Source organism: Aotus nancymaae, unplaced genomic scaffold (genome assembly GCF_030222135.1).
Source record: "Aotus nancymaae isolate 86718 unplaced genomic scaffold, 86718_ANA_hifiasm-v0.15.2.pri h1tg000012l, whole genome shotgun sequence".
NCBI lineage: Eukaryota > Metazoa > Chordata > Mammalia > Primates > Aotidae > Aotus > Aotus nancymaae.
Genome location: NW_026988423.1, coordinates 24756749 through 24782696, shown reverse-complemented (window position 1 = coordinate 24782696; position 25948 = coordinate 24756749). Strand labels below are relative to the sequence as shown.

The window sequence follows — 25948 nt, the reverse complement described above, 5'->3', positions numbered from 1 at the left end:
AGAGGGGCTGCATGACGATGGCGAATGGTACTGGCTCAGGTATGAGGAGCCTGGGGCTCAAGTCCAGCATCGAAGTCAGTTAGACATGCAGCCTTGGGCTTCAGTTGAAGCGTTTGGACAGGATGGTCACCAAGCCCTTCTCCATCGAGCGTGTGATCTGATGACTGTCCAAGTCCTGCAGTTGTCTTGGTGACAAATGGGACATGGCCATTCTCAGTTGGCTGGCTGTTGAGGATTTGTTGAGCCAGATGTTGGGTCTCCCATCGTGCGATGGCTGCGGGCGGCACCACCGTCCTGATGTGGCTCCTGTAGAGCAGCACAGGGTCTCTCTTTCCTCTGAGTCTGGTGCATGCTCTCAGACTCCTGAGGGCATTTCCTATGGGGGATATTGTACTGCAGGCAGGGAGGCACAGCAGAGGCTGGAGGAGATGGGATTGGCCCAGGTTGCTAGGGAAGAGGACCCCCAATGCAACCCCTTTCAGAAGCGCTGTGGGAAGAACCCCTCTGCCCCATTAATGCCCCTATAATTTATGTCATCTGACCCCATAAAACCAATGCATCTCTAGTGTCTGGTTCTCCAGATGGCCATGGGGGCCTAATCAAAGCCAGGCCCCTGCTGGCCTCATCTTCTCATACTGATCTGTTAATAGCCTTCAGCCATCCCAGCTTCGGGTCCCCTTAACTCCTTCATCCCCAGCTTCCTCCTCCTCCCCAGGATCTCTGTTCTGTGCCCTTTCAACGCCCTGGACTAGGTCCACACAGAGGAGGCCACCCCAAAGTCAATTTCTTGGGAGAATCACTAGATTGGGATCAGGAAGCCTGAGGCCACCACTGACTTGCTATGTGGCTTTGGGACAGTCATTTGACCTTGCCACCGTTTCCCTATTTTTGGCAAGCAACATTTTTATTGCAATAAAGAGTTTGCAAGATGTTTTTCACCTACATGGTCTCATTGAAACTTCCAAAAGGAGGTAATTAACCCCCTTCTAATGACCCTCACAGGGGAACACTCACGGCAGCATGGGCTGTGGAGAAGAGGAAGCAGCACAGATGTCCACAGTTACCAAGCCAGGCTGGGGAGAGGCCCCGCGCGGGTGGCAAGAGCCCTTCTCTCCAGGCAGGTCAATGCCCCAGCATGGGAGGGCGTGGGATCTCCCCATAGCTCTGTCGCTGTGAATCTCGCGAACTGAGGCGCTGGCTGAGACTCCTGACACAACAGTGTGGGGCAGCTATGGATAGGCAGAGAGGACACCACGTGGAAAGCGGCACTTTTGTTTCAAGCTACTCCGCTGACCCTCACAAGGCAGGGAGTGCAGGTCAGTGACAGCCCTCAGCTTCCCAGAGGAGTCAGAGCCTGTCCCCACTGAAGACAAGACAAGCGCAAACAGGCCCCCCAGGTGCAGGAGGGCCTCAGCCAGTAGCCCGGGCCTCGGGTGGCTGGTGAGCAGTGGTGTGGAGACACCTTGTGGTGAGATCGAGGAACCACAGTTCGTGGACAAGCCAAATGAGGGACAGGCCATTAGGAGGGACAAGTTAGCGTTACGTGTTGGGTGAGGGTAAAGTTACTAAGCTGCGCGTGCTGTGCGTAGGGGGAGGCTGGCAACAAGAGCTGACGTTCACTGTGCCTGTAGCAGTGTGCCCACTAACACTCACAGCCACCCTATGAGATAGATGCCACAATTCCTTCAATTTTACAGATGAGGAAACTGAGGCAGAGAAATAAAGGAACTGGCTCAAGGTCGCACACTCAGAAGATGGTGGAGCCAGGATTTGAACCCAGACGATTTGACTCCATAACCCATGCTCACCACCATTGCCTCCGACAGCCTGCATAAAGGATAGGGCAGTTGGGCTAGACAGAAAGTAGGGTAATGGGGTCCACGGAGGGACAATTGGGGCAGGGAAGGGAGCTCCAGGTTCCGATGAGCAGTTGAGGCTTAGGGAGATAGATGGAGGCAGGCAGTGAGGAAACCCAGTGTGCTGGGGGATCCTTGTGAGAGGCAGAGAGCCTTGGTCAGAGGGTTGGTTAGAAGTTGTGCCCTCTCCACGAGAGCAGAGCGCTACCTGCGGGCAAGGTACGCAGGTGTGCCAAGAATGGGTTGTACCTGTGTGGTCAAGACAGCGCTCTCCCCTCCCCCGCTCCACCCTCCAGAGGGTCCAGCGGGTCCCGGGGTATCAGTACCCCTCCCCCAGCCAGGCCTCTGCTGGCAGCAGCCATTGCCTCGCTTCACTGTGCCGTGGGACAGCGTGGTTTCCCGCGAGCCGAGCTGTGAGAAAGCGGGAGCTCTGCCTGCGGGTCGCCCAGCGCCCGCGTCCTCCCAGGCACAGGAGCTCGGCACCGGGTGCGGGCGCAGGCAGCCACCTTCCACCTAGGGCTGCTATTGGCGGTGGGGTTAGGCCTGACCGTCAGGGCGGGCTCTCTGTTCACCAAGCTCAGGGAATCTCCCGAGAAGCTCATCCGATCCAGTCGGCATCCCGGCGCCAGCTGCCTTCCACAGGCTGCACGGTTCTGGGCAGGGCCCCCCTGCGGATCCCAGATCCCTCACGAGGAAATAGTAAGTGCCCACCGCAGAGGGCACCTGCGAGCATTAGATGAGCTCGTCTGCGCATCCCGCAAGCCTTTGCCGAGTGCCCGCTCTGTGCCAGGCAGTGCTTGGTGTGGGGATGGGAAATGAACTAATAAACACGGTGCCCACGCGCAAAGAGGGGAAGTGGCCGGGGCCAGGGCCAGGGAAACGGATCCAGCGACAGAAACCGGGATAAGCAACGAACAGGGCTCGGCACGGAGCCCGGCACGGAGCACGCCGCCCGCACACGCTCCCTGGGCCTCCCTCTAGAGCCAGAACGGCCCGGTTAGACGGGGGATTTCACCGCGCCCCTCTGCCGCTCAAAGGGAGCCCGAGGGTGGACGTAAAGCCCAGGCCGGCGTTGGCCGTGAAACGCGCCTTTATGGGGAGCGGAAGCAGCCATCAAAGCTGAGCGAGCCGGGGCAGGCCAGGGAACGCTGAGAGCGCGGGGGCCGCGCGCTTCCCACTGCCCCCACGGCCCCGGCAGCCGCGCCTTTCCGCCTGGCCACACGGGGGCGCGCTCTCGCCCCGCGTCTCAGGCCCCCACCTCCGCGCCCCCTCCTCGCCTCACCGCCCCCTCCCTGTGCCCGTCCCGTGCCTCGACCGCGCCCCCTCCGCGCCTCACTCCCCCAACTCCGCGCCTCACTCCCCCACCTCCGCGCCCCGACTGCCCCACCTCGGCGCCCCCTTTGTCGGGTCTTTCGCTCGCATCCTGCCAGCATTCGCGGTGGAGAGAAGGACGACCCCGCTCGTGCAGCGCTTCAGCTGGAGCTGGCTCCCTCGGTGCGCTTCCCAGGCCAGGGAGGTGCGCCGGTGCCGCTCGGCTGAGTCGCTCACACACTAAGCGCCCTCTACGCTCTGGGCTCCCAGGGTGCAGCGACCGGGCCAGACTTTGCAGGGTTTGGACCGTCTCAAGGCCTGAGTCTCTCTCCTGAAGGGCCTGAGGTTGGGCAGGGCGTGAAGGTGGGAGGTGGTGGCGAGAGGGAATTTATGTTCGGAAACATCTCTCTGGATGCTGGGTGGAGGGTGACTTGGGGTGAGCTGGAGTCACTCTACGGAGAGCAGTCGGGAGACTGCTGAGAAGTCCAGGAGGTGATGGTGACAGGGTCACGCAAGTGCAAACTCCAGTGCGTTACACATGTATGTGGGACTCGGGCGCTGGTCCAGCCCCTCCTGACTCCCTGAAGCCGCCTCAGGTCATCGCTTGTTGGACTGAAGACGGTCTTCCTTCCCGGAGGTCCCTTCCCCACCCCAGGTGTTCCCAGCCTGAGGCTCCCACCAGATCTGCCACATCATGGGTAAGCTGTGACCATCACCACCACCACTATGTCCACAGCCAATGTAGAGACGCCAGTCGGGTGCCTGGCTGGACCCCACGTTAGGCCCTCTAAAGGGAGCAGCCCCGAGCGTGTGCATGTGGGGGCTGGGGTCACCGCAATCTGTTCACTGCTTTCAGACCTCGAAGCTTGCTTCTGTCTGTAGAATCAGAGGCAGTCTGTCTTCGGGGAACTGACTCGTGATAAACTTCCAGGAGACTGAAGAAGAAACCATGCGTCAACGCAGTTTGAAAGGTTCTCGCAGAGCTGTTGTGAGACACCCTTACAAATGGGAGATACATGTGCTAGAACGGTGCCCATGCCAAGCGTGTTAGCAGTGACTGTGGTGAATGGAAAGAGTGTCCAATATGCGGGTCTGCCAAATATGATGCTTCTCTGGGATGCTGACTAGGTCTCCAGGCTCCACAGTGGGCTTGGATTCAGAACAAATGATGGTTCCTCTATCCTTGTGAAGTGTCACTGGAAGTTCTCAGGGAGACCCCATGAAGTCCCCTGTCCTCCAACAGAACATGTCTTGCTGGTGCCAGAAGTGTCCCTGTTTGCCAGCTATGCCGTAGGGCTCCCCCAGAACTACTGGATCTCGTAGAAACACTCCCTGTCTTTTTCTGGCTTCCTGCCAACCCTAGCTTTTTGATTACCCCAGCTTTTCTCCAAACAGGGCTCAAAGGCTTGGGCTTCTCATTTCCAGTTATGATTACAGACCAGTCCTGCCTCTTTATATACGCCTTTGTCGCTGTGACTAAACTTGGACGATTCCAAATCTTTTCAGCTTCAAATTTATAGTCTCTTGGGCCACCTCTATACCCTTCCTGTGTGGGTTTCACTACCCAGTTTAACTCTCAGAGAATTACCCCAGAGGCTTCTGTCTGCCCTGGTTGCTGGCAATAACCGCTGTGCTATGTGGCCAGCTTCACCATCTGCCATCCTCACCAGTCACTGATAACAACTAGGAGGACTCATATTTGTGCACAGTTTACAAAGCATAGATGCTCCTCTGTTTGACCTTCAGAACAATACCATACTACTGTGAATTATCATTCAACTACACACATAAGAAACTGATGTTTAGAGTGATAATTAGAATTGTATCAGGTCCCATAATGATTATGCAGCAGATTCAGGAGTAAACTCAGCACTCATGGCCCAAGATCCTGTTTACGGTACCCTCTCTGCCTCCCTAGTACAATTGATAATCAACTGCCTGCTGTGTCCAGGGTGCTACTGGCAACATTGCTATCACTACCACGAGTCTTATCCAGCATCTGTGTGGCCAGCAGCCACCACCATGCCCCAGCAGTTGTACTGACAACTGAAGAAAAAGGCAAGTGCAGTTTGTGAATGGACAGTAAGATGTTCACACTTCACACAAGATCCAGGGTAAATCTGTTGGAGCGGTGAGAAGAGAGAGGAAGATGGAGACATTTAAAGACAGAAAAAATCAGAGGAGCACCTGCCCCCATCAATCAACGATAGCAAGACTTAGATATTAAAGCTGATTATTAGCCACAAGACACTGAATCAGTCACATCGGTTCTCTGGGCCTCAGTTTCCTACTGTGTAAAAGGGACAATACAGTTCTGACTTTCAGTAATGGAAGAATAGCTTTATTGTACTAACCGTTCCTCCTTCCTGCTCTCCTCCCCAAGCAGCCACCAGCAGCACATAACAATTATAAAATCTAGACAAAATATTTTTAAGAACCCATTTACTTGAAGACATTGGAAAATAATTAAATGCAGGCATAAACTGAAATGATGTCCATCCATGAAAAATGAACTGCAAAGAATGAGACTTATGAGTTTGCAGCCTTTTTCTGAGGGCATGCCATCTGGGTGGGTTCATTGGCAGAAGCTGCAGCCTTACTAGTTTGAAGTGTCAGGGCAGAACAATCAGAAAATTGGGAATGCTGAAAGGGAGGGAACTGCAGAGGGCGTGAACCCTAAAATCTAATGTAAAATCTGCTCAAATTCTTGGTTGGTTGCTAAGCTATGAAGCTGAACTGTCAAGCATGAGGGAGACCCCAGGCAGCCTGGCAAAAAAAAGCAGCAGCTAGAAGCTGAAAGAACTGAGCAAAGGTTTCAAATGTTGCTCACCACAGGAGAGGCAGAGTTTGGAGTTTGAGTCTAATCAAGTTAACTAACAGCTGCAGTAGAAATTACTCTTCTAGTTAAAAGCAGAACTATCATTTGATCCAGCAATCCCATTACCGAGTATATACCCAGGGGAATACAAATCATTCTACCATAAAGACATGCACATGAATGTTAATTGCAGCACTATTCACAATAGCACAGTGATGGAGTCAACCTAAATGCCTATCAATGGCAGTTCGGACAAAGAAAACATGGTACATATATATTGTGGAATACTATGCAGCCATAAAAATGAAAAAGATCAGGTCTTTTTTGGGAACGTGGATGGAGCTGAAGGCTATTATCCTTAGCAAACTAATGCAGGAACAGAAAACTAAATACTGCATGTTCTCACTTCTAAGTGGGAACTCAATGATGAGAATTTATGAACACAAGGAAAGAACAGACACTGGGGTCTATTTGAGAGGGAGGGTGGGAGGAGAGAGAGGATCAGAAAAGATAACTCTTGGGTACTGGGCTTAATACCTGGGTTATGAAATAACATGTACAACAAACCCATGACACGTGTCTATCTATGTAACAAACCTTCGCGTGTACCCCCAAACCTAAAAGTTAAAAAAGAAAAAAAATTGCTCTTCAAAGAAATATGACAGAATCCAGAGTCTCTACTATATATCATTCATAATGTCCAGTATCTAATCAGAACTCACAGACTTGCAAAACAACAGAACATGGCCCATACTCAATTAAAAAGCATTCAGTTGACCCCAACCCTGAGATGATCCAGATGTTGCAATTAGCAAAGATTTTAAAGCAGCTCTTATAAATATTTGAGAATATAAAGAAAAATATATGGATTATGAATGAACAGATGGCAAATATCAGCAGAAAAATAATCCTACAATAAAAGAACCAAATGGAAATTCTAGAGCCAAAAATGACCGAGAAATAAAATAAAAAGTTCACTAGATGGGTTTAACAGCAGATTGGAGATGGCAGGCAAAAGAGTTAGTGAACTTGTAGATAGACCAATAAAAACCATCCTATCCCAAGGACAAAGAAAAAAATTTTAAAGAAAAATGAAGAGCACTTTAGAGGTCTGTGGGACATCAAGCAGTCTAAGATGAGTATCACTGCAATTAAAGAGGAAAGGAGGAAAAGAGAATGAGCCAGACAGATGTTTAAAGAAATAATGACCCAAACTTCATAAATTAAGTGAAAGACATTAGTTTAGCAATTCAAAAAGTTCAGTGAACCCCAGGCAAGGTAAGTACATAGAAAACCATACCTAGGCACCAAAGTACAAGCTGCTGGCATCCAAAAATAAAGAGAATATATTGAAAGCATCCAGAGAAGAACAATGTTACAGATCATGACCAGCTTATCAACACAATGGTGCAGCATCTTGAAAATGCTGAAAGGAAAAAGCAAAACAAAACCCTGCCAAGCCAGAATTCTATATTCAGCAAAATGTTTTTAAACATGAAGACAAAGTAAATATATTTTAAGATAAAAATGAAGAGAATTCATTAGACGCACAACTACACTACAAAAAATGTTAAAGGAAGTTTTTCAGGCTGAAGGGAAATGGCACCAGATGGTAGCTCAGATTTGCCGGAAAAATAAAGTCCATCAGACATGATAAATATGTGGGTAAATATAAAAGACAACACACATATCGTATTTTCTTATCTTACATTCTTTAAAAGACATATGGCTGTTTAAAGAAAGAATTATAACACTGTAGCAAGGGGTTTATAACCTATGTAAATTAATATATATGACAAAAGCAGAGAACAGTATGGGGTAAATGTAAGTGGATTTTTTCCTGCTGCAAGATTCCTACATTTAATGTAAAGTACAATATAAACTGTAAGTACATTGTGGTAAATTAAGATGCATGTTATAATACCTGGGACCACTCCAAAAATGCAAAGAAAAATAGATACGAAAGATAATAAAAGAATCAAATAAAATAGTTGGAAATATTTGATTAATTTCAAAGAAATCTGGAAAGGAAGAACAAATGAATGAGAGAACATGAAATAAATAGAACACAAATAGAAAATGACAGAGCTAAACTCAAATTTATTTATATTGCATCAAATGTGATTTGACAAATTATTGATAAAATGATGAATTAAACACTTTAATTAAAAGGAGTAGACTATTAAAATGGACAATGAAGAAGGAGCTAGGTATGTGCTGACTATATGAGATGCACATTAAATACAAAAAACACAAACAGGTTGAAAGTAAAAGGATGAATAAAGATATACCATTTGTGGGCCAGGCAAGGTGGCTCAAGCCTGTAATCCCAGCACTTTGGGAGCCCAAGGCAGGTGAATCACAGGGTCAGGAGTTCGAGACCAGCCTGACCAACATGGTGAAACCCCGTCTCTACTAAAAATACAAAAATTAGCTGGGTATGGTGGTGTGCATCTGTAATCCCAGCTACTCAGGAGGCTGAGGTGGGAGAATCGCTTGAACCTGGGAGGGAAGTTTGCAGTGAGCTGAGATTACGCCACTGCACTCCAACCTGGGTGACAGAGAAAGACTCCATCTCAAAAAAAAAAAAAAAAAAAAAAAAAAAAAAGTACCGTTTGTGATAGTATATCTTAGTTTTATGTTTCAACTTGGCTTGACTATAGTACCCAATTATTCATTTAAATATTTATCTAGGTGTTGGCGTGAAGTTATATTGTAAATGTTATTAACATCTATAATCAGTTGACTTAAAGTAAAGAATATTATCCTTAATAATCTGAGTAGGTCTCATCCAATCAGTTGAAAGGCCTTAAGAGCAAAATTGAGGTTTCCCAGAGAAAGAACTTCCACCTGTGGACTGACTATAGCCTCAGCTCCTGCTAGAGAGTTTCCAGCCTGCCAGCCTACCCTACTCTACAGATTTCAGACTTGCCAACCCCTTCAGTCACATAAGTCAATTCCTCAAAATTCTCTTTCTCTGAACACACACACACACATCCTATATATATATAGAAATATAGATATCCAGTAGGTTCTGTTTCTCTGGTAGAACACTGACTGATGATACACCATCTAAATAGAACTCATCAAAAAGCTAGAGTTGCTATATTAATATCAGACAAATTGAACTTCAAGACAAAGAGTATTACTAGAAATTAAAGGTATACTTCATAATGATAAAAGGATAAATATATAAAGGAAGCATAATAATTAGAAATATGTACTAAAATCTAATAATAATTACTTATAATTTTAATAATCTGTACTAAATCAAATAACAGGACTTCGAAATGAAGCAAAAACTGATAGAACAAAATAAATATAAAAATTTATAATCATAATTGCAGATTTCATCTACAACTCAAATATTGATAGTTTAATTAGACAAAAATTCAGTTAGAATATAGAGTATTTGAATGACACTATTCCTTGACTGAATTGACATTTATAGAATACTACACATAACTGCTGAATACACGTTTTCCCTGCAAGTGTTCATGGAACATTCACCAAGATGAATCATATGCTGGGTAAAATAACAAATCTCAATGAATTTCAAAAGATTAAAATATTATAAGTGTTTTCTAACCAAGATGGAATGAAATTTAAAATTAATAAGATATTTAGAAATTAAATGAAATTTAATGTGCTGTGTTTTCGTTATTTAGTTCAAAATATTTTAAAATTTCTCTTTTGGTTTTTCTTTGATTCTTGAGTTATTTGAAGCTGTATTATTTAATTTCAAACTGAATCCAACAATATATAAAAAGGGTTATATATCTGACTAAATGAGGTTTATGCATTTTATATTTGTATATCAGTTATTATAAATTCATATTATTATCTCAATAAATGCCCAAAAAGCATTTGACAAAACCCCATTCATTCATGATAAAAATTCTCAGAAAACTAGAAAAGTGACTTTCTTAATCTGACAAAGGGCATCTATTAAAAACCTACAATCATCCTTACTGGTGAAAAACTGAATACTTTCCCCATAGATCAGGAAAAGGACCAGGATGTCTACTTTCACTACTTTTGTTTAACAATGCATTGGAGATCACGGCCACTGCAATAAGGCAAGACAAATAAATCAAAGACATAAATACTGAAAATGAAGTAAAACAGTATATATTCATAAATGACATGATAGTTTATGTGGCTAAAAACGTTATTAGGAGTAATAAGTGAATTTAGTAAGATTGGAGGATACAGGGTCAATACAAATACATTGCATTTCTACATATTAGCAATTGGAAAAACAATTGGGAAAGGAAAAATTCTAATTACAATACCATTGTAAATAACAAAATAGTTAGAAAAGTCTTTTACAAAAATACACAAGAACAGTGCACTGTAAATTATAAGACGTTGCTAAGTGAAATTAAGGAAGACCTAAATAAATGGAGGAATAAGCCATATTTATGAGTGAGAAGATGTAATTTTTGCCAAATTAATTTAAAGAGTTAATGTAATTTCAATCATAATCCTAGAAGGCTTTGCTCATAGCATTTTATAGGCTTATTGTGAAAATACATAAAAGTACAAAGGACCCAAATTATCCTGAAAAGGCAAAACAAAGCTGAAAGATTTACACTAGATTACTTTAAGACTTATAAAACTGCAGCAATCAAGACAGTGTTGTATTGGTGTATGTAGACAAGTGAATCAGTGAAACACAATAGAGATTCTAGAAATAGACTTACACTAACATAGTTCATTGATTTTGGACAGAGGCACTAAAGCAATTCTATAGAGAAAAGAAAATCTTTTAACAAATGGTGCTTAAATAATTAGACATCTTTATTCTGAAGAAAATGAACCTTGATCTCTGAACCTTACGCCATATATCAAAAAATTAGAGTTGGATCATAGGTCTAAATATAGCAGCTTAAAATATATGCTTTTTAAAAGTAAGCTTAGAAGAATATTTTTGAGACTCAAAGGTAGGCAAAGATGTCTTGAATGGGACACAGAAATCAATAATAATAAAAGAAAAAAATAATATATTAGGCATCATTAAAATAAGAAAAACAAACTTTGCTCATCAATAAGCGTTTCTGCTTTCAGCATGATAGAGTAACAGCGACTATATTTACCTTGTCACTTTAAACAACTAGAAAACTGGACAAAATATGTGAAAAAATGCTTTACAGACAACAATAGTGCAGGGCTATGATCCTTAAGGGAACAAATGAAAAGAGCCCTACAATTGCTTTGGCTTATTGGCTGGAGGCAGTTTCCAGGTCACAGGGCAGGGGGAGAGAAGCAAAATAGACCTGGTAGTCTCACTGAATTGAGAAGAAAGTTGCAGTTCAAGGAAGCAAAGGTGCTTGAACTTGCAGGGCAGAGTACCAAAGAGGAGAAATCTTCACAGAAACAGACAGAGGTCTGAGATCTTCATAGGTGTCCCTTGAGTCTTTGACTGGCTAATTGGATTTATAATCTGTGAGAGTAAATGACCCAAAGCTGACGAATCACCAAAGAGTGGGCAGAATTAAATAGTGGTGAAGTCTGGGCTTTTATACCTGTCACCCAAATAGTGTATGTTGTACCCAATGGGTAATTTTTCATCCCTCACCCTCCTTCCACCCTCCTCCTTTCTGAGTCTCTAATGTCCAGTTAACCAAAAACTACTCATACCCCTAAAGCTATCGAAATAATAATAATAATAAAAGAGTGGTCAGAACAGTTTCTGGAGCTTTCAAGGAACTTAGAATTTGTGTTCCTATTAGCCAGAGTTGAGAGATTGTATAATATATGGGACATTAGATAGAATGTTCAGAAGGGTATTGGCTTAGTACTGGGTTAAGTTAATTCTAGTGTAAAGGCTGTAATGGGCCCACTTTAATAACAAGGCTTAATTATAAGGTTTGCAAGGATCCAACTTAACTATGCACCAGAATAAAGTCCAACACTACTTTAAAAAAGCACAAAAAAGTCCAGCACCCAATGATATAAAATTTACAATGTCCAACATTTAATTAAAATTTTTAGACACAAAAAGAATGATGGAATATGACTCATATTCAGGAGATAAATCAACCAATCAAAAACAGATACAATAAAATTAGCAAACAAGAATGTTAAAAAAGTTATTATAAATAGGATTAATAGGTTAGAGAAGGTAGAGGAATATATGAACTTAATGAGAGAGAAATGAGTACTAAAAAGATTCAAATGGAACTTCTAAAAATGAAAGTATCTGAAACAAAAAAATACTTGGATGTAGCTAAATCAATGCTTAGATAGAAACATATAGTATTACATGCTTTTATTAGAAAAACATGTTCTAAAATCAATCATCTGAGATACTGCCAAAAGAAACCAGACAAGAAAGGAAAATTAAATCCAATTAAACCCCATGAAGGAAATAAAAAGATGAAAGCAGAAATCAATGAAATATTAAAAAAAAATGACAGCAAAATAAAAATCCAAGAAACCTCAATGCATTGTTTGGAAAGTATTTTAATTGCTTTCTATTAACCAAGTAGGTGAGAGAGAAATTCCCACCCTAGGGTTATGGGGATGATGGAATATACAATGCCTGACACCAGATGAGATTGACAACAGTTTGTTAGCTACATAACAGTGGGCGGAGGACACCACATCTCATGCAGGGATGTTGCACTTGGGAACAGAGATGAATAATCACATGGGGGTTGTACTTGTGAGCAGAGAACAAGCACTAAGAGAATGGGGTGTCTCATGGTTCCTGCAGGAGGCTGTGATTGGCTTGTTTAACTGCACCTGGTTCTCTTTATTAAGAGGATTTGGCTAAGGGACAGGAGCAGAGTGGGATGAGGAACTTGGGGCTAGGCTAGATGAGGCCCTCCTGTTTTTACCAGATATCAAAGTAGCACATAATATTGAACCTTAATTTTAGTCCTAACACCACAGAAAAGATCAACACAATTGATAAAACTCTAACCTGACTGATCAAGAAAAAAAGAGAGAAGACCCAAATTACCAATATTAGGAATGAAAGAGAGGATGCCACTACAGATCCTACAAATGTTGAAAAAAACCTAAGGAGATGTTATGAACAACTGTATGCCAATAAATTCAGTGACTTAGATGATAAAATGAACACAATTCTTGAAACACAAACTACAAAGGTCATTCAATAAGAAATAATTCGAATATCTTAGATCTGTTAAAGAAATTACAATCACAGTTTTAAAGCACTGAAACCTTTTCCATAAAGAAAACGCCAGGATCAAGTGGTTTCGCTAGTGCATTCTACCCAGAGGTATATTGGTAAATGTTTTACACCTGCGTCTCTAGAAAAAACAACAACCTGTTTTGTAGCATTTGTCAATTTCCACAGTGTAAATATTCCCACTATGGTCAGTTTCATGCTACCAGTGTGATGTCATTCATGATGGAGATAAAAAGAGATGTGCAATAGAATGCCATATAGATGAAATAGTCATAAGTAGCCTAATAACATTGATAGTAATAAAATGTAGCAAAAATATTTAAGCTATGATGAGTATTCATTCTATACACATTATTTTTAACATAATTTATTTAATTTTTAACACTGGGTATTTGACAACTGGCTTACAAAATTTCTGAGAATTTGAAAGTACATTGTCATGAACCAGCACGAGCCATTTCTGGGATGCTAAACATTTAAGGAAAAAATATACCAATTCTACAAACTGTGGCAGAAAGGAGAAAAGAGGAGGAAACATTTGTAAATAGAATTTTAGCAGAAAAAAAATCAGCAATATATAAAAAGAATAATATATTATGACCAATGGCATTTATCCTAGGAATTCAAGGTTCACTTAACATTCAAAAGTCAGTTTTTAAAAGTTTTAAATTATTTATTTATTTATTTTATTTAGATAGCTTTTGGTGTACAAGGGGTTTTTGGTTACATGGATGAATTCTATAGTGGTGAATTCTGAGATTTTAGTGCACACATCACCCAAACAGTGTAACTTTACCCAATACAAAAGTCTTTTATCCCTCACCCCGCTCCCAACCTCCCCACCCACAAGTCCCCAAAGTTCATTGTATCGCTATGTGTGCCTTTGCATCCTCATTGCTTAGCTCTCACTTCCAAGTGAGTATATACAATATTTGGTTTTCCATTCTTGAGTTATTTCTCTTAGAATAATGGCCTCCAGCTCCATACAAATTGCTTCAAAAGACATTATTTCTTTCCTTCTTATGGCTGAGTAGTATTTCACAGTGCATGCATATCACATTTTCTTTATCCCCTCATTGGTCTATGGGCACTTAGGTTGGTTCCATATCTTTGCAACTGCAAATTGTGGTGCTATAAACGTGAGTGTGTGTGTGTGTGTTTTGTATAAAGACTTCTTTTTCTTTGTGTAGATACCTAGTGGTAGGGTTGCTGGATTAAATGGTAGATCTACTTTTAGTTTCAAAAGTCAATTAATATACAACTTGAATGAACCTTGGAGACATTGTGCTGAGTAAAGTAAGCATTGTAAAAGGACAAACGGTGTATGATTCCACTTACATGAGCTATTTAAAGTAGTCAAAATCATGAAAACACAAAGTAGAATGGTGGTTTTGTCGAGTTGGGAAGGAGGAATGGGGAGTTGTTGTTTGATGGGTATAGAGTTTTAGTTTTGCAAGATGAAAAACTTCTAGAGATCTATTATACAACAATGTGAATGTAGTGAACACTACCAAACTGTGTACTTAAAAATGATAAAGGGTAAATATTATGTTTTTAACCACAGTTTTTAAAACATCAATCTATAATTTATCATATATTATAATCATACTATCTATGTCCTAATCCACATAACTTGTGAATATACTAGTTTACATAGCAAAAGATATTTTGAAGATATGATTAAGTTAAGGATTTTGAGATAGGAGATTTTTCTGGATTATCAGGGTGGGCCCAGTGTAATCACAAGGGTCCTCGTACCTAAAAGAGGGAGGCAGGAGAGTCAGAGTCAGACCAAAAGATGTGTAACGACAGAAGCAGAGATCGGAGTGATACAAATGCTGCCTTTGAAGATGGAAAAGAGCCATGAGCCAGGAAACATGTGTAGTCTTCACAAGCTGGAAAAGGCAAAGAAATGGGTTATCGTCCAGAGCCTTCAGAAAAGCTGCAGCCCTGCCAACACCTTGATTTTAGCCCATTTTGGGCTTCTGATCTCCAGAACTATAAGATAATAAATTCATGTTGTTGTAAGCCACTAAGTTTGTTACGGCAGCAATTGAAAATGGATGTACCATATAAACAGACTTAAAAAAATGATCATTTCAATAGATTCAGATAAAGTTTTTGACAAAATTCGACACAGATTCACGATAAAATCTTAGCAAATTAGGGATAGAAGGGAACTTACACAATCTGGAAAAGGTCATCCATTAACAAATATCCTGCACTTGACATTATACTTAGTGGTGAAAAATGGAATGCTTTTTCTCTCAGATTAGGAACAAAGCAAGTAAGTCTGTTATAACCATCTCTATTTGACAGTGTATTGGAGGTCCTAGCCAGTGCAAGAATTCAAGAAAAAGAAAAATAGGCACAGATGAGAAGATTCAAAATTGTGTTTGTTTACAAACAACATAATTTTCTATGTAGAAAATCGTAGGGAATCCACAAGCAAGCTAAGGCACTACAGTTAATAAATGAGTTTAGCAATGTTGCAGGACACAGGTTCAATATGCAAAAATTAATTTTTTTTTTTAGATGGAGCCTCACTCTGTAATTTCAGCTGGAGTGCAGTGGCACAGTCATGATTCACTGCTTCAGCTCCTGGGCTCAAGCAATCCTCACATCTTAGCCTCCTAAGTAGCTGTGACTACAGGCATGTGCCACTACACCTGACTGATTTTATTTTTAAATCTTTTGTAGAGATGGGATCTTGCTACATTACCCAGGCTGTTCTCAAACTCCTGTCCTCAAGCTAGAGTTGCCATCTTGGCCTCCTAATATACTAGGATTACAGATGTGGGCCACTGTGCCTGGCCTAATTGTATTTCTATATACTAGAAACTAACAATTGGAATTTAAATGGAAAATAACATTTATGATGGTATAAAAACACGAAACACTTAGGGATAAACTAGCAAAAGTTTATATAGTACACTAAAAACTACAAAACTGCTAGCAGAAGTTAAAAACAATCTAAATAAACAGAGAAACATACCATGTTCATGGTATGTATCAATATTATTAATACTTGATTGTTAAGCTCTCAGTTCTCCCCAAATTGATCTTCAGGTTTAATGTACTCTCAGTCAAAATCACAGCAGATTTTTAAAGAATTTTATAATCTGATTCTAAAGCTCACATGGAAATGCCATGGATTATAATAGGTACAAAAAATTATGAAAAACAAAGACCAAGCTTGGAGGACTTACTATCTGATTTTTAAGACTTACAACAACGTTATAGTAATTAGGTAGTGTATTATGGAATAGAGTAGACATTTAGATTATTGGAACAGAATAGAGAGTCCAGAAATAGATTTATATATATGTGGATAATTGATTTTTCACAAAGATGCCAAGGCAATTCAGTGGGGGAAATGATAGTTTTTCCAATGCCCATCAATGATAGGCTGGATAAAGAAAATGTGGCACATATACACCATGGAATCCTAAGCAGCCATAAAAAAGGATGAGTTCATGTCCTTTGCGGGGACATGGATGAAACCGGAAACCATCATTCTCAGCAAACTAACACAGGGTTTGCTCTCACTCAAAAGTGAGGGTTGAACAATGAGAACATATGGACACAGGGAAGGGAACACCACACACCAGGGCCTGTTGGGGGTTAGGGGGCTAGGAGAGAGATAGCATTAGGAGAAATACCTAATGTAGATGACGGGTTGATGGGTGCAGCAAACCACCATTGCACATGTATACCTATGTAACAAACCTATACGTTCTGCACAGGTATCCAAGAACTTAAAGTACAAAAAAAAAGATGAAAAAAAAAGTTAAACATATTCTCATTATCTGACCCAACAAATGCATTTATAGATATTTACCCAGGAGAAATGAAAATAAACACACAAAGACATTTATGTAATTATGCATAACAGCTCTAGCTATAACAACCCCAAACTGGATTAAACACCAAATGTCCGTCAAGTGGTGAATTAATAAATACATTATGGAATATATTTACAATGAAATGCTATTCAACATTAAAATGTAACTACTTAAACAGGCAGCAACATGGGTGAATCTCAAAAACATTATGTTAAGTGAAAAAAGTGAGAAATAAAAGATTACATACTGCAAGTTCCCCGTTATATGAAATTCTAGGAAAGGCAAAGCTATAGTGCCAGAAAGCAGATCAGTGATTTCCAGGGGCGAGGAGTAGGAGATTTACTATCAGGGAGCACAGGGTATCCTTTTGGAGTGACAGCAATTTCTATATCGTACTTCTTGTGGTGGTTACATGACTGTATACATTTGTCAAAAACCCATTGATTGGTACACTTAAAATTGGTGAATTTTATATAAATTATATCTTAATAAATCTCAAAGGATACCATTAAGAAAATTAATAGACAAACCACAGATTTGAAGAAGATGTTCAGAAAACATATATCTGATGGACTTGTTACTAGAATATACAAAGAACTCCTGTGATTCAATAATAAAAAGACAAGCAACAATGTTAAAAAAGGGTAAAATACTCTTTTTTTTTTTTTTGAGAGAGGGTCTTGCTCTGTTGCCTAGGCTGGAGTACAGTGGTGCAATCCTGGCTCACTGCAACCTCTGCCTCCCTGGCTTAAGCTATTCTCCTGCCTTAGCCTCCTAAGTAGCTGGGACTACAGGTGTGTGTCACCGCACCTGGCTAACAAAAAAATAGGCAAAAGACTCAAACAGATACTTCACAAAAGAAGATATATGAATGCCAATAAGCACATGAAACATTGCTTAAGCATCATTAGTTATTAAAAAGTACAGAGTATAACTACGATGTGATACTAGTACACACCTACTAGCATGGCTAAAATTTAAAAGTCTTACAAAAACCGAATGTTGAGATCACAGAGCATCTGAAATGCATACGCCTTGCTGTCGGGAATGCAAAATAGTGCAACCACTTTGAAAAACAGCGTTTCTCAAAAGGTTAAACTTACACCTAGTGCTTGATGTGGCAATTCCACTCTTAGGTATTTATCCAGGGGAAATGAAAACATGCCCACAAAAACTGATGTTCATAGCAGCTTCATTCACAGTAGTCATGCACAGGAAACAATGCAAATGCTCACCAACAGGAAATCACTAGGTAAGTTCTGATGTGCCCATACAGTGGAATCCTAGTCAGCAACTTCAAGGAAATAAACCACGATACATGCATTAAGACAGATGGGTCCCGAAGACTTTATGCTAAGAGAAAGAAGCAAGGCACTAGGGAGTGAATATTGTGTGAGTCCACTTATGTGAAGCTGTAGATCAGTCAGAACTAATCCAGAGCTAGGAGTTATATTAGTTGGGGATGGAGGTGAGTGGTGGGATTGACTGGGAAGAAACGTGAGAGAATTTCCAGTGAGATGGTAGTGTACCGTATTATAACAGAGATGTGGGTTGCTTGGATATAAACATTTTATCAACATTGTAGAGCTACTATTTGTACATTTTAATGTGTGCAAGTTTTCCTAAAAAATAGTAATGTCAAAAAACAATCAAAATGGAGTGGGTGAAAATACAGCGAAAGAGAATGACTCCAAGCTGATTGTTGAAGCAGGATGATGGATGGATACATAGGGGTTGAAATTATACTACTGTGTTTACATTGTGTGTTTTTGAAGTTTTCCATAATAAAAAGTGAAATAAAACAAAAGGGAAGAAAAGGATAATTATACTTCACAGGGTTGTTTTGTGTTCATACAGACAATGCTGGGGAGGAGCTCAGCGGCTGTGAAGTGTGTTTTGACTTAGCTTCTCCATGTGATCTGCCTCCCCCTCTCATTGACTCACTGTGGGTCTTGCTGTCTGCTGCATCCTCGCCTTCCTGCCACTCCCGTTTCATTTCTCTCTCCCTCCCGCCTGGCTTTCTTCCTTCTCCTCCCAGCTCCATTGCCTTTGGTCTGTGGATGGCTAGATTAGCCCTGGGGCTCAGGGACAGCAGTCCCCAGCTTCAGGGGAGATCATGAGGGGGAGGTGGGAGTGCTCAGGACAGACACCCCAAGGCATTGCTTCCTGCCCTTTCTCCCTGGTGCTTGCCCACCCCCCAACTCTGCCATCCTATGTCTCCCCAGGGTGGAGGCAGGCAGGGCTCTTGCCACATTGTCATCTGAGTGCCAGCACATTTGTAACAGGATGGACAGGCTGCCGTTGTTGTCCTGACATGTCTCCTCCACCTGGCTTTCCTGAAAACTGTCAGATTAGAGGAAATCTGAGCCAGGTTCCCTGCCCCGCACCCTGGCCGGCCTCCCTGCTGGAGCTGCCCTGCCCCGGGCAGCCTTCCCCCTCAACCCTTCGCCTTCCACCAGACTTGGCCTCACTGCCACAGCCGTCAACATCCCACAGCCCTTGCACCCTGATCTGTACTTGCCAAGAACCAGCTGAGTGCCTGGCAGTCCTCCGGAAACCTTAGGCTTTGGGGCAGTACTCACTAGTTGCCTGCAGTCTGCACTGGCTTTGTTCTGTTTTAATCACCTGTGAACTCGATGATACTTGTTGGGCACTGCAAGGCACTGTGTTAGACGCTGTGGCCACAGAGATGGCCTGGACTTATGGCCTGCTGGTGCAAGTGATGTAAACAGATGATTCCATTGCGGTGTGGGCAGGGCAGGCCCTGGGGAACTGAGGGAAACTGCAGGGGCACACAGAGAGGTCACTCAGCCTGGACTGGGCTGGGGAGGTCAGGTAGCGATTCTCGGAGGAAATGCCAACTAAGCTGAGACCCACAGAGGGTGGAGAGGCACCGGAACAGCATATGGGGCAGCCCCAGGGGAGGTACTCATTGGCAGGGCTTTCTGGGAGCTGCAGATGGTTCAGTCTGGTTTGGCTTTGTGTGTAAGGAGAGGGTCCATCCCAGAGGTGAGGCGTGAAGACCCCAGCAGCTCCCCTGCTGGAAGCTGCCACACCCAGCCTCCCTGCCTGGATGACAAGGACTCTGAGATGGGTCCCTGCCTGGAGCAGCCCTTCCTGGAGCAGCATATGGCTCTGGCAGGATGGCACTGAGCTGGTGCCTGAGTGCCCCCTCACTTTGTTCCCTTCCTCCCTCACATTCCTCTCTCCCTAGACGCCTCAGGCAGGGTAGTGCCCTAGGCAGAACTGGGTCCTCTCCTTTCAGGCCATCCATGCCTCCCATCTCTGCAGGGTCGGGCTGCCTCCTCCTGCTCCCTGGGCCTCCCTGGAGTGCTCTGCTCTGGGTCTACATCTGGGTCACATTTGGGTTGTGGCTCCAGCTCTGGTTGTGGCCCTGGGTTCAGCTGTGTCCCCAGGTGAGGCTATACACAGGGAGCCGGGCCTTGCCTGGGATAGCAGAGCAGCTGCCAACTTGCCTCAGTTTCCTCCTGGGGCAAGAAGTCGCCCCCATTCTGAGCTCAGGAGGCCAGGGTGGGTGCAGGGGCTGCCATATGGGATGAGACGGCTCTGGGGCACCTCAGGAGTAGAAGCTGGAAGAACAGGAAGGGCATAGAGAAAAGTTTTAGACAGTGCAGAAGTAGCGGTTAGACTAGTTAGCACGCTTGGCTAACTAGTTTAGGGAGGAAAAATTAACAGCACAGTTCAAGGGATTAGAGGGAGAGTTCTGGAGTCAGAGTACATGGAGTTCCAAACCCAGTTCTGCTAGTTATTCATCTTGTGACCTTGGGCAAGTCACTGAAACTCTGTGTGGCTCAGTGGCCTCATATTTAAAATGGGGAGAATGGAAGTACCCCCCTCATGGGGTACTTATGGAGTACCCTATGTACTATATCAACCCTACCTAGGGAAGGATTGATTGAGCTAAGCACGTTAAGGGTCTAGCACAGTGCCTGGTACATGGTTAGTGCTTAATGAAAATGATAATATGCTATTTCTTATCATTATTCTGTCCATTTTCTCTGATGGACAGAGGAGTGACCCTTGCTCGTCACCCACTGCGGGGTCTCCCAGGGATTTTTTCCTCCATCCATGGAGAAATCTACAGGAAGCAGGGTATGCCCCACCATCCTCATTTAGGAGGGAAAATGTTCAGGTTCTGGAGCTGAGAGATCTGGCTTCATTGATTAACAGTTGAGTGACTGAGGGCAAACTGCTCAACTTCTCAGTCTTAATTTCTTTGTCAGTAAGACGAGGATAATGTTCTCTCACAGGTTGGTAGTGAAGTTCAGATAGCACGAATAGATGGCCCAAGGCTGAGCCTGGCTTTGCTGTGTGGTCTTGGGCAAGGTGCTTTACCTCTCTGGGCCTCTATTTCCTTACCTATACTGTGTACTATGGAATTAGGGGTACTCTATGTGAAGTACTTGGCACAGAGTATGCCCCAACAAAGAATAGGAGCCAGCCTTGTTATTCTGATAGTGACAATCATGATGAAGAAGGGAAGAAGCTCGGAGTCTGGGAGGGAACTGGCTGAGTTTGCATGTTCCTTGGGAGTCAGTGCTACTGCAGCTTCAGGATAAGAGACAGATCTTCTTTTCCCTGCCTTCCCGAATTGGGGCAGGTTTACATTAATCTGCGTGGAAAGAGTGGGGAAGGAAGACCTGGAGTCTGAGGAACAAGCCCAGGGCACAGGCTTCTCTCTGATTGGCCTCCTGTAAGCTCTGGGCCTCTGGGCTGACACTCCACTGTGCCCAGGGGCAGGGCCGGGGAGTGCTGCTGGGCTAGCCCCACCCACCTGTTCAATTTGCTCTTAAATTTTTTCTTTCTTTCCTCTTTTTTTCCCACAATTCTAGGGAAATTAGTGTCTAGAATTCAAATAGCAAGGAAAAAAACACACTGGTCATCTAACTCATTTCCTACCACAAATAACCTCCCCACAAGTCCTGTTAAAAAGTTGATGTTATTTGGGCAAGGCAGGCCCCTGCTGTCTAACTTCAGTCCCTCTAACTGCCAGTTAGTCGGGTCCCAGTCCCCTCTAGCTTTGCCCTTTAGAGGGATGGAGAGAAACTGACCAGTGCCTGCATCCAAATAACGCTCTCTAGGTAAAGAAGGGTGTTATTAAAACTCTCCTTCTCCAGGCTAACTAATCCCAGCGCCTTTAACCCTCCCCTCTCAGGTCCTGTTTTCCAAGTCTTTAATTATTTTCACTGCCCTTCTCTGCATTTCAGGATGCAACCCTATAATCATAGAATTTCAGGGCTGGAAGGTACCTGGGAGATGATATGGAGGAGAGCCAGGAACAGACAGTTAGAAGCCTTGCCCACCCCAGCTGCTGGAGCAGGAAGAAAGCCCTGGCAATTCCTCTTCACCAGGCTGTCTCCAGTCCTTCTCCAGCAGAGAAAATCCTGCTTATTTTCCCTTAAAGTGAAACATTCAACAAAAACATACTGAGTAGTGCTTGGGAGCCAGGCACAGTCTAGGCATTTTTCACACTTTCTCACCTTCCCTAATCCCACAACAGTCCTGCCAGAGTGCTAGGATCAGCCTTGTTTCATAGGCAAGGAGGCTGGCTCAGAGAGATTATATAACTTGCCAAAATTCATGTATCAAGAAAGTCCTGGGGCTCCTCCATCCCAACTCTGTTTGCACCCACAGCCAGCTAGCCCCTCAAGCCACAGGTGAAGTTCTTCTCCTGTGGGGAAACCCTGCCATAGTTCTCAGCAGTTGGAGCTGGGCTACAGCAGGACTTAGTCGGGATCCTGCAGAGAAACAGAGGCAATAGGGCCCATAGTTATATGAAGAGATTTGTTTCTAGGAATTGTCTCATGAGATTGTTGGGGCTGATAAGTCCCAAATCCAGAGGGCAGGCAGGAGTTGATACTATAATCTTGGGGCAGAATTTCTTCTTCTCTGAGAAACCTTGGTTTTTAACCCTTAGGGCCTTCCCACTGACCAGATGAGGCACACCCACATTATTGAGGATAATCTCCTTTATTCAAAGTCAACGGACTGTAGATGACATCACTTTCAAAGCAACACCCGGATTAGTGTTTGATTAAATGACTGGGTGCTATAGCTTAGCCAGCTTGACACACGGAAATAACCATCACAGCATCGTTTGTGGGTGTTGATGGGTAGGGAGGCATGGGGGCCCCAAGGCACCTGATCCAATGGGTATTTTCCACAGAGTCCTAGGCCAGTGTTGGGAATGTGGCAGAGGACTTGGGGTCCTTCCCATTATGCAAGAGTGCTAGATCAGTTTGTACTACCAAACCCAGACCTGACCACCTTCCCCTGGGGATGCCCTGTCTTGATTCTGCTCACTTGAGAGCTACAGTTAGGATCCAGTGTCTTCTCGGGGAACAAAAGCCTTGGAAGGAGCCAAGGGCCGTCCTCCAAGTAGGGGCAAGAGGACTGTTGCTTGAATCCTCAGGGACCCTTCGAGCTAACAGCCCTTAGGGTGAGGGCGGTGTCTTCTTATTCTCTGTACCCTAGGGCTGGAATCATGCCTGGTCCCCTGAACAGGTGCCACAAATGTCTCGTCATTTCCTTTCTCCTTCTCTCCCAGGTAGGTGCCTGAAACATTCCGGGCAGGTAGAAATCAGTCCTGTTTTTGAAGGGCTTCCAAGAAAGGAATTTATGATTGCAGGAACAGTACTGCTCAATCTACAGAGTTCTTCCTAATATATCACCTAAATCCTTCCAATTTCAGGACAAATTCTGTTGTATTAGGAGAGCAGGCATGAGAAAATTAGACTTTAGAAATTTTGTTATTGCTATAAAGTTTTGAACCACCATGGGCTTCTTGCTGCTGTCTACAGCTAGAGGTGTGAAGAGAGGACAAGGGCACCAAGAAGTCAGAAGAGGCCGGGCACGGCGGCTCACGTCTGAGATCCCAGCACTTTGGGAGGCCAAGGCCAGTGGATCACTTGAGGTCAGGAGTTCGAGACCAGCCTGACCAGCATAGTGCAACCCCGTCTCTACTGAAAAATACAAAAATTAGCTAGACGTGGTAGTGTGGGCCTGTAGTCCCAGGCGCTGGGAGGCTGAGGTGGGACAATCACTTGAACCTGGGAGGTGGAGGTTGCAGTGAGAGGAGATCACATCAAGTGGATAGGGGAGGGGGGAGGGGGAGGGGGGAGAGGGAAGGGGGAGAGGGAAGGGAGAGTGGGGAGAAGGGAGAGGGGAGAGGAGAGAGGCACTCTAGCAAGGGCAATAGAGTGGGAGCCTGTCTCAAAAAAAAAAAAAAAAAAAAAGTCAAAAGAACTAAGCATTAAGACTGGATCAGATTCTTCCTCTTACAGAAACAATGACCTTGTAACTTCCCTTTTGCAGGGCCGGAGGCTCAGTTCCTTAACTCCAATTGCACAGTACACTTTCATTTATAGAGTATTTATGTTAGACTCAAAGAAGAACTTCCGGCAGCAAGCAGTCCTAAAGCTTGAAATGAATGGATGAGGGAAGCTGTGAAATCTTTTTTCTCACAGGTCTTTTAAAGAATATATAGTTCTTTAAAAGATACATCAAAGACTTTCTGGATAGAGCCTTGCCCAGGGGCAAGGGGATGGACCAGTTGACCACTCCCTTCCAACCCTGGGCTTCCAAGGAAGCCTGAGAATTTTCTCCTTTTAAGGGGTTTCCTCTTTCATCTGAAGATGATTGGTGACAGAATCAGGTGTTTCCAGGCCACACAGTAGGTAAGTGAAGGCGGCTCCACCCGCTGAATCAAGGGAGGCTGCCAGGAAGGGAACAGCTTTGAGGTGCCTCCTGGGAGAAGCTTGGGAGGAGGCTTGGGGTTGGCCTGTGGGTGGGCGTAGGAGGAGGGACTCCGTGGGGGCTGTCAGGCATGCCTAGTCTGAGAGGGCCAAGTAGCAAAACGTAGAAGTTGCCTCTGCTCCATAGGAATCCTCTGGAAGCCACACCTGCCAGCTCTTCTCACCTTCTAAAGCTTGTGAGGGATGAGGCAGGGGCTGGCAGCCAGTCACATCTCACCACCACCTGGTATAGGGAGAGACGTTGCAGCAGGAAGACTTTAAGCTAGACCAGAGGGAGAAGAGGATGAGATGTGGGAGGAGTGACCGGGGGGCTTCATGGGCTCCCTTTCTTTTCAGGCCTTTAAAGGTAAAGAGGCCCCTCTGCCACAGCAGTGCAGATGATGGCCTTTGGGGGCTTTTTGCCAAGTTGCATAGGACACATAGGCTCTGACGGCCTTCAGGAAATGCCCTTTTATGGAACCTGTGCAACTGAGTTTGAGGCTGGAGAGGGGCAGGACCCCAGCAGATGCCTGTAGTCAGGTCCTGAGCGAGGGTCTGCGGAGCTCCAGGAGTGATCACCTTCCTGTAGGGTGTGCAGTGCTCATCCAGACCTCAGTCCACCAGGGGTGGGGATCCTCTTCTTCGGTTCAGCTCCAGGAGAGATGTTGGTGTGGTGGGACGAGGGCTTGGGGACTAGCCCTGAAAGGACAATTGTTTGCTTCTTTTCAGCCCTTGGATTCTGGTATCTCCAGGAGACTCTACCCTCTACCCGGCATTTGGGTAGAGCCGTCCGTCAAGGGAGGAGGGGCCCTGCACCCTGGCCTAGGAGAACCAAAAGACCAGCCAACCAGCACTGACTGAGAATTCAGCTGAATAAACATCTGCTGAGTCAAGTCAAACACTGTCTCTGTGTAGCCAGGGAGGTCACTTATGTGCATGGAAAGCGAGCCATGCTCATCCCGGTTGGAGAGACGGGCCTCTCTCAGCACATGGTGGGCTCTTCCTCCTCTGGGTGGCCCACTGCCCTCGCACATATTTCTCTCATTCTCTGTTCATGCCAAATTTAAGTGATTTGCTTACTGATCTCTTCTCCCACTAAACTGTGAGCTCCCCACTGGCATGACCTGGGACTCCTTCATGTCTGTATGATCGGTCCCTTGCCTAACCCTGGCCCATGGTAGGATGCTCAGTAAGTATGTGTG

At 44.1% G+C, this 25948-nt stretch overlaps 1 protein-coding gene across 1 annotated transcript; it reads right to left on the bottom strand.

Annotated features, from left to right (window-relative positions):
• Positions 1–100: 100 nt before the first annotated feature.
• On the bottom strand, positions 101–25684 carry LOC105729681 (uncharacterized). The gene is given in 11 exon segments (XM_064375289.1): positions 101–185; positions 1015–1229; positions 1654–1953; positions 1956–2027; positions 2029–2380; positions 2382–2446; positions 2448–2579; positions 3244–3507; positions 22697–22751; positions 24932–25029; positions 25595–25684. Coding segments are annotated over 11 exon segments (1728 nt in total).
• Between the last annotated feature and the right edge of the window lie 264 nt (positions 25685–25948).